The 8,655-nt window shown below is 36.5% G+C and overlaps 1 protein-coding gene across 1 annotated transcript; it reads right to left on the bottom strand.

The window, feature by feature from the left end:
* Window positions 1-1,919: 1,919 nt before the first annotated feature.
* On the bottom strand, window positions 1,920-6,233 carry LOC145694684 (uncharacterized). The gene is made up of 2 exons (XM_081771190.1): window positions 5,030-6,233; window positions 1,920-2,135 (listed from the first exon to the last, which is right to left on the bottom strand). Exons 1-2 carry the CDS (start codon window positions 6,081-6,083, stop codon window positions 2,101-2,103), a joined length of 1,089 nt encoding a protein of 362 aa, XP_081627316.1. The 5' UTR covers window positions 6,084-6,233; the 3' UTR covers window positions 1,920-2,100.
* Between the last annotated feature and the right edge of the window lie 2,422 nt (window positions 6,234-8,655).

Below are 8,655 nucleotides of genomic sequence, written 5' to 3'. Positions count from 1 at the left end.
GAGCTACTCTTGTTTATTGGGATTTAAAGAAGCTACAATTAAATAATACATAATTATTTCCCTCGACTTTTCTATGAACGCACAGCTTCATTAGTTGCTAGTAAATAAATTTCCTACTTCTCAAGGTCAAGTAGTTTCCTTACTCTATGATCTCACACACACAAAAAGAACTTGGGTCATAGAAGTTGTTACTAAAACAACAAAAACAAATACCTGCATCAAACAAATACCATCCTCTCATAAAAACCATGAAAAAGTCGGTTCTCTATCGAAAGGTGTTTGAAGTCCTCTGGCATCCATCATTTCCCTCAACTGGCATCGCGCTCACTTGAGCTCGGGATCACTTCTCCCAACTGGGCTCACGATCACTCGGGCTCGCGATCACTTCTCTGAACTGAGCTCGCGCTCTCTCGGGCTTGCACTCACTTCTCTCGATTTGGTTCACGCTCAATGGGGCTCGCGCTCACTAATCTCAAGTGGGCTCGCGCTTACTTATTTCATTGGAGCTCGGGCTCACTCGGGCTCGCGCTCAATTATTGAGCCCGAGCCCGGTTGAGCGTGAGTGCCGAGCTCACGAGCGTCGGGATCGCGAGTTTGGACACCTATGATTAGTACATTCAATATTCACGAACGACGACGAACGGAAGGGTATGAGGATACCGTTGCAAGTAACAACTGTAGTCATAATATTATAGTTAAACTAAGTAACCGTGAAAATAGTGGGGAAATTAGAATGACATTAGAACAAAATGTGATTGAGGGGGAAAATCCCCCTTATTCCCCCGGTAATTCCCCCTGAAAACAAGGGTACCATAATTAACGATATACAGTAAGGGGTTAATATGAATAAACGGTGTTCTGATGAGCAGGCCTACTGTACTACTAGAAAATAGTTTGTTGATGGTATGTAATATTGGAGTTCTTTCAGATCAGTTTGCATATCCTACGCTTCTCTATATTCTGTATTTTTAATTTTACATAATAACATTCTTATTATTATATAATTAGTTTAGCAGAATAATAATAAGCTGCCATTTTTTCTAATGCCTTGGGATGGGCACGAGTCGAGCTAAAACTCGACTCAAATTTAAGTCGGGTTTCGAGTCGAAAAAAATGAAATATTTATATTTAATGTCCCACGGTTATGCCGGTTAGGCTAAAGAACACGGTGATTATGAAAAATGAATGAAATGGTTGTAACATGCTTGGCTTCTAGTAATTTCGTAAAATTGACGGAAGCCAGCACAGGTTATATAGTTAATATCGTGTGAAGTATATACGATTTGAAAATTAACAAATTTATTAACAAGAAAAATTTTACTTTTTTTTACACGTTGAGTAACAAATAGTGAATTCGTAACGAGTAACAACAAGTAATATATATATTTTTGTGCAAGACCGAAATAATAATTTAAATATAGATTTCTTCAAATATTTCTTTACCATAAAGTCCTTGAATACTCAATACTAGTAACAACTTTGTAAAAAGGATAGAAGTGAGCACAAATGATTCGTATGCAAATGGCCTCGTTGCAGGTTCACAATTTAGTAGGTTTATTTCTCCAAAAATATATTTAAATGAAGCCTTTTTATGCCGGGAAGATACCATAAGACTTCCTTTCCCATTTACATAGAATTTAAAAGGATATGAGTTCTTACATTATATAAATTATAACCTATTATAGACGCGAGCTAAACTACATCTCTACGTCTTACCTGCTAGATCCAAAGTGAGGCAGATTCGTAACGGCCCGGCTTAGTTCTCGACCTGGTACCGAAATTGCCCACCAGATGGTAGCTCACTTCAGACATAGGCCTATCAATGCTAGACTATCTCTCCCTCTATGTAGGTTTTATCTTTGCGCTCTTACAAATGTTCATATACAAAGCATACAAAAATTACATTTATTGGGACTATTACGTTACATAATATATCCTACCCCTCTCTCTATATAGGATACTAACCTTATTACAAAAGGAATAGTCCACAATAAATGGAATATGAATTGTTGACCAAGAAATAATTTTCCTACTTACAGTTTTCCAGAATCTTATAATAAACTACCCTCTTACATATTACATCTTATTGCCACGCCTGCTTTACAAAGTATTAGGAGGATATGGAATACTTCTCTCTGGAAAGAAAAAAAATAATAAACCCACAGAAAATATCTAACAATGATTACAAGGTAACATATACATATTAAGATTCATTATTGTTATCAACATAAGGTTTAATATGATTTATGTGTCTCTTAATGACAACACTAGGTTGATCACATTTTCTTAACCATAGAGTGTTTAACGTAGGTTTATTAATGACCTCAAATGGCCCATAAAATAAGGGGGATAATTTAGGAGTATAATGTTTAAGTAATGAAGCCTTTTGAAACTTCCTAACCAATACCTTCTGACCTTCCGAATAATTACTAGGTTCTCTATTCTTATTATAACATTTCTCCTTTCTACGCCAGGCTTTATCAATGTTGATGATGACTCTCCTCAACCTTTCTTCTTTATCCGGCGCCTTAGTTAACTCGTCGAAGTCTATTTCCCACAACACGTCCAAAGGTGTATAAAGTCTTCTGCCAAGAAACAATTCAGATGGCTCGTATCCCGTACTCTCACTCTTACTGCAGTTTAAGGTGAATTGGATTCTGTCCAACAGTTCAGCCCAATTATTTTGGTGTTCATTACAATAAACACGGAGCATGTTCTTAAGCACTCTGTTCACTCTTTCACAAAGGTTACTGCTAGGATTGTACGGAGCTGTACTCACATCCTGGATACCTAAACTAAAGAGAAATTGTTTCATGTGATGACTACAGAACACCTGAGCACGATCATGAATGATTTTCTGAGGTTGTCCAACTAACATGAACAACTTCATTAAATGTTTGCATATAACCTTGGAATTCAAGGAACGCAAAGGTTGAAGCATGACGAATCGTGATGCTGCGTCCGTAATGACGAGAATATGACGATAAGGTCCAGAATTTGGAAGCTGGCCAACAGTGTCTAAATACCAACTGTTGTTTGGCGTAGTAACTTTCCTACTGTAGTAGACTCCTTGTTTTTTTTCTGTTGGTGTCCTTGCAGAGTTGACATCGCTGACATCCTTTCACGTATTCTCTGACGTCACGGTATAAGGTCTTCCAGGTACATCTAGAGGCTATCTTCGCTATCGTCTTGGAATATCCAGCGTGAAATCCGCCCATCTCATCACAGTGAAAATATTTCATGATGGGATACACCATTTCCTTAGGGATGACTATCCTCCAACCATGGTCTCTTCTGCCTCGGGTCTTCTTCATCAAGATTCCGTCCTTAAGACAGAATTCATCCGCCCTTTGACCTCGCCGCACTTCTTGGATAATATTCCGTACTTCAGGATCTTCCATTTGATGTTCTTTTAACGGTTTACTAAACAAGGGTGAACTCCAAAAATTGGCGAAACTAAGGTTGACTGGTTTCCCTTCAAATTCTTCAAGTTCATTAACTGAAGGATCATTAGTATAGAATTCCACACCATTGTTCGTGCGCGAAATAAAATCAGATAAAAAGTTCTGCTTACTGCGGAGATAAACAACCTTGAAGGAATATTTAGATAGTTTTTCAATTAATGTACCATACTTACGTTGTCGCTTATGATTCCGTAACAACCACGTGACTGATGAATTATCACAAAAAACAGTAAAGGGTTTTATAAGATACATTTCAAATTTTTCTATAGCTAGGAGAAGAGAACGTAGTTCAAGTTCGTATATGCTTTTTGACCAATCTACTGATGAAATATTCTTAGAGAAAAATGATACGGGTCTAAGAAGGCCATCATCATCATATTGAGAAAGTATAGCGGAATGTTTCTTGTAAGTACTATCCACATGAATGACAAAGGATTTATTCATGTCTGGTAATTGTAATACAGCATGTTCAACAAATGCTTGCTTAATATTATTATAGGCTTCATCTTCCCTCTCACCCCAGTGAAATTTAATTTTATTGGATCTTAAACGGTGAAGAGGTTCCATGATTTCCGCATAATCTTTCACGTATTTTCGGAAATAATTAAAAAACCCACAAATACGATTTACTCCTTTTTTGTTTTTGGGCTTAGGTAATTTAAGAATTGTGTCTATCCGTTCCGGATCAATTCTAGTTTCTCCCGCTTCAAATTCATAACCTAGGAATTTGATTTTAGTTTGGAAGAGTTGTGTTTTCCTTTTTGAAACTGTAATTCCCCATTTTCGAAAACGTTCGAGAATTTCCTCTAATACTCTTTTGTATGTTTCAATATCTGAGGCATGAATAAGGAAATCATCTTGAAAAATTTCAAGATTTTTACCTACTAAATCCCCAAAGATTTTATACATGAAACTGGTAAGAACATATGGGCTCAAACGAAATCCCATTGGAAGAACTAAATGTTCTAGTAAACGGTTAGGTGTACAAAACGTAGTATATTTTCTACTACTCTCAGAGATAGAGAATTGATAGAAACTTTGCTTTATATCTAATCTTCCGAAGATGGTATCCTTTCCTAAATTCGCTATAGTAGCTTCTACATGCGGGGATGGATAACTGTTAACCCTTACTTTCTTATTGATTTCAGAATATGCTATCACAAGTCTAGGAGTACCGTCCTTATTGTGGACTAAAAAGCACGGAGACGAATAAGGAGAGAAATCAATCTCACGAACCACTCCCTTGTCGATAAGCTGATTTATATAATTATCAAGAGCCTTAAGTTTAGGGCCTGTAATTTGATATGGGGGGAGACGTACTGGAGTTTCATCCTCCATTTCTATTTCATAAGTGAACCCCTTTATTGTCCCTAGTTGTTCAGTGATAACATCACTATATCTCTCACAAAGATTTTCAACATAACATGGTAAATCTGGGTATTGTTCTACAAGTTTAACTGAAAGAGAGGAAGTATTATCAAAATTACAATTGTTAGAATCACATTCATCATATATGTCATTAATGCTATTCGTTTTATTATGATAATAAACAAGGTATTCACTACCTGGTTTCTTTGTTGTGGCCTGGTCCTCCGGTCCACCGGAATCTGCTGCCATAAAGGAACAGTGCTGTTTCTGCTGGGCACCTTGTTTATTTGTTTTTGGTTTCCAGTGTCCTTCCCGAACGATCCTTTGTCCATTGCGCCTCTCTCTAGAGTGACTCCGGACCGCATCGGAGACGCTGGAATGAGATATAGGACGAGTAGTTTCCATTGGAGACAAATAATCCCTCCAAAATAGAGGAACAGTAAGATTCTTCTGTTCAATTATAAATTGTTTGGCACTCAATTTGATATCAGCTTTCCATTTTAAAAGAAAGTTATTTCCTAACAGCAAATCAAAATGTGGAGAGTTTATGATGTAAAATGTTTCACTGAATTCACAACCTTGAATTGAAAATTTAATTTCTGTGTTTTCATGAAGTTCAACCAAATGACCATCAACAGTGGTAGTCACTAATTCTGCTGAAGTAGGTTTTATAGGAACACGACACATAATTTGTCGTAAATATTTTCTGCTTATCAAATTGATACTAGAAGCTGTGTCCAATAAACAAGAGTTTGTGATGCCCGCAATTAGCACAATAATGAATAATATTTGTTTATCACGCTGCATATTAATTAGTGTTTTTGAAGGTGGCACTGATGTACGCATAGTTTTTCCACTAACACAGAACCGCTGAGTATGTCCATAACCAGCACATTTATAGCATCTAATAAGATTACGTTTTTCCGTTTGCAAGCCAGAAACTTGTTTTTGATTTTTAGAATGATTTTGTGATTCTTCAAAAATGTTCGGTATATTTATAGCAGGTGGCATTGTTTTAAGTGACATATAATCTCTTTGATATTTAACAAAATGATCGTAAGTTTGCGCTATGGTCAACAATTCAGAAACTGAAGATGGTATGGCTTCCCCAAAACAATTTTGATATATTTCTGGTAAAACCAGACTGGTTACAATATTACAAAATATTTGTTCAGTGTATGTCATACCAAGAACATTGGCAACACTGATTTTCTCTTGGAAAAATGTTCCAAGTTCTTCCCCATCATTCATTAATCGGTAGAAGAATTTTCGTACATATTGTGTACGACCTACTGTGGATATATATTTACATAACAAATTAGTACAAATTTCCTCCCAATCATTACAACGTGTAAGGAAAGAATGAAAGGTTCTGTTAAATTCACCCCTAGTTTGGGTTAAACTTGCTACCAAAATAGCTTCCAATTCTAAATCATACCTCCTTATAAGCTCATCTAACCTAACCAGAAAGATAAAGCAAGAATGGCTATCTGTGCCATCAATTATCGGTAATGACTTAATTTGCTGTTCCAATGAACGGAAAACACTTTGTCCTAGCAATTTATCAAAATTGCATTGTATAGCAGGACGTGCCATATTTGGCTGCATTAAATTCATCTGTGCCAATGAAGACGGCATTCTACTTTCATTATTAATGTACTGTTTACACTGCGTTTCATTTTCATTCCTATAAGACACAGTTCGTTCATTTTTCATGAACTGATCCTGCCTACCCTGTACATTGGGAGTACCTTTAGTATTGTGTTTTGAAAAATAAATGTTACGCTGATGTATATCTGGGCCTTGTCCAAGATTATTTTGGCCTACAGACTGTACATTCACTCCGCGTCGCATCGGAACCTTAGTCCAAGATACCTTTGATTGGTTTACATAAGGCTTACCTGCACCACTAATATTGCCACAACGTGGACATGGGTACCTAATTGTCTGTGAAAAATGTTCACTATTAAATGACTCACACGGAGCTTGTACATTTTGTTCAGAACAGTATTGTTCTCTAAATGAGTGTGCATTGAATTCTGCACCATATAACCCACTGGCTGTGTGTGCAGTTTGTTCAGCACGAAATGGCTCCCGTGAACCTCGTGCATTCAACTCAACATTAAGTGGCTCTCTAAAAACCTGAGCGTTTGGGTAACCCACACCAACTTCACTTTCAGTTTCAATATTTTGATTAAATTCACCTTTATCACTTTCATTACTCTCAGTTACTTCTTCATTATCTGAGAAAGAAATTAGGTTATATTCACTCATGTTTTACACTTAATATAATCTCTAAGGTGCTCACAACTTTCAATGATTTTTTTTTCCCCACACGATATCTCATCAAGAAGACAGCTGTAATTTTTTTATGCTTGCCCACTTGATGGACTTTGGATCTAGCAGCTTTATATATTATGTAACATGCTTGGCTTCTAGTAATTTCGTAAAATTGACGGAAGCCAGCACAGGTTATATAGTTAATATCGTGTGAAGTATATACGATTTGAAAATTAACAAATTTATTAACAAGAAAAATTTTACTTTTTTTTACACGTTGAGTAACAAATAGTGAATTCGTAACGAGTAACAACAAGTAATATATATATTTTTGTGCAAGACCGAAATAATAATTTAAATATAGATTTCTTCAAATATTTCTTTACCATAAAGTCCTTGAATACTCAATACTAGTAACAACTTTGTAAAAAGGATAGAAGTGAGCACAAATGATTCGTATGCAAATGGCCTCGTTGCAGGTTCACAATTTAGTAGGTTTATTTCTCCAAAAATATATTTAAATGAAGCCTTTTTATGCCGGGAAGATACCATAAGACTTCCTTTCCCATTTACATAGAATTTAAAAGGATATGAGTTCTTACATTATATAAATTATAACCTATTATAGACGCGAGCTAAACTACATCTCTACGTCTTACCTGCTAGATCCAAAGTGAGGCAGATTCGTAACGGCCCGGCTTAGTTCTCGACCTGGTACCGAAATTGCCCACCAGATGGTAGCTCACTTCAGACATAGGCCTATCAATGCTAGACTATCTCTCCCTCTATGTAGGTTTTATCTTTGCGCTCTTACAAATGTTCATATACAAAGCATACAAAAATTACATTTATTGGGACTATTACGTTACATGGTGGAATGAAGAAAGTGGGAGGATACGGGAGAGCCCCGAGAAAACCCACGAGCACGGTGTTTGTCCACCACAAAGTCCACACGGCGAGAGCTGGGTTCGAACCAGGGACACCAAGCACCGGAGGTAAACGCTCTATCACTGAGCCACCGCGCCCCCTTGAAGGAAAGAAACGAAAGTGTAAACATACATAACCATATCTGACTTTGCATAATCTATCCTAAACAACGATCACTAATCTAACAAGAAGAAAGTAGACTTTGGTAAATTAACTTCGGTGTCATTTTTCGCGAGGTAGTATTGCACATTTAAAATATGAATATTTAGGGATGCTCACGAGTCGACATGTGTCGAATCTCGACTGGAATCCGAGTCGAGACACACTTTGTAAAATTCGAGACGTGTCGAGACAAGCGTATTTCTCGACTCGAATGTCTCGAAAATCTTTTTATAATTTTTAATATTATTTTGAAGAAAGTATTCACTCAGAAACAGCCTTGAAACCAATTCCAGTATTTATTACTTTAGAAAGATACAGAACGGATTTGAAATAATAAACGGTCTCATTTGAAATAATAAACGCTGGTATACTTTCGAAGGCAATAATTTATTCCGAGTTAATAACATTTTAAACAATTTCAAAAACTGTGTTTGCATTTTTGAGACATGAGACG

Source organism: Thermobia domestica, chromosome 9 (assembly GCF_964235325.1).
Source record: "Thermobia domestica chromosome 9, izTheDome1.hap1.1, whole genome shotgun sequence".
Classification (NCBI taxonomy): Eukaryota; Metazoa; Arthropoda; class Insecta; order Zygentoma; family Lepismatidae; genus Thermobia; species Thermobia domestica.
The sequence above is the reverse complement of the archived record's forward strand: the minus strand, read 5'-3'. Positions and strand labels throughout refer to the sequence as shown.

Excerpts from the sequence above, each read along its gene's own strand:
- LOC145694684 (XM_081771190.1), bottom strand. The coding sequence starts at position 6,083 with ATGAATGATGGGGAAGAACTTGGAACATTTTTCCAAGAGAAAATCAGT. Across the intron at positions 2,136-5,029 it reads GGCCACAACAAAGAAACCAG|AGAGAAGTATTCCATATCCT; the intron begins GTAGTGAATACC and ends TTTTCTTTCCAG.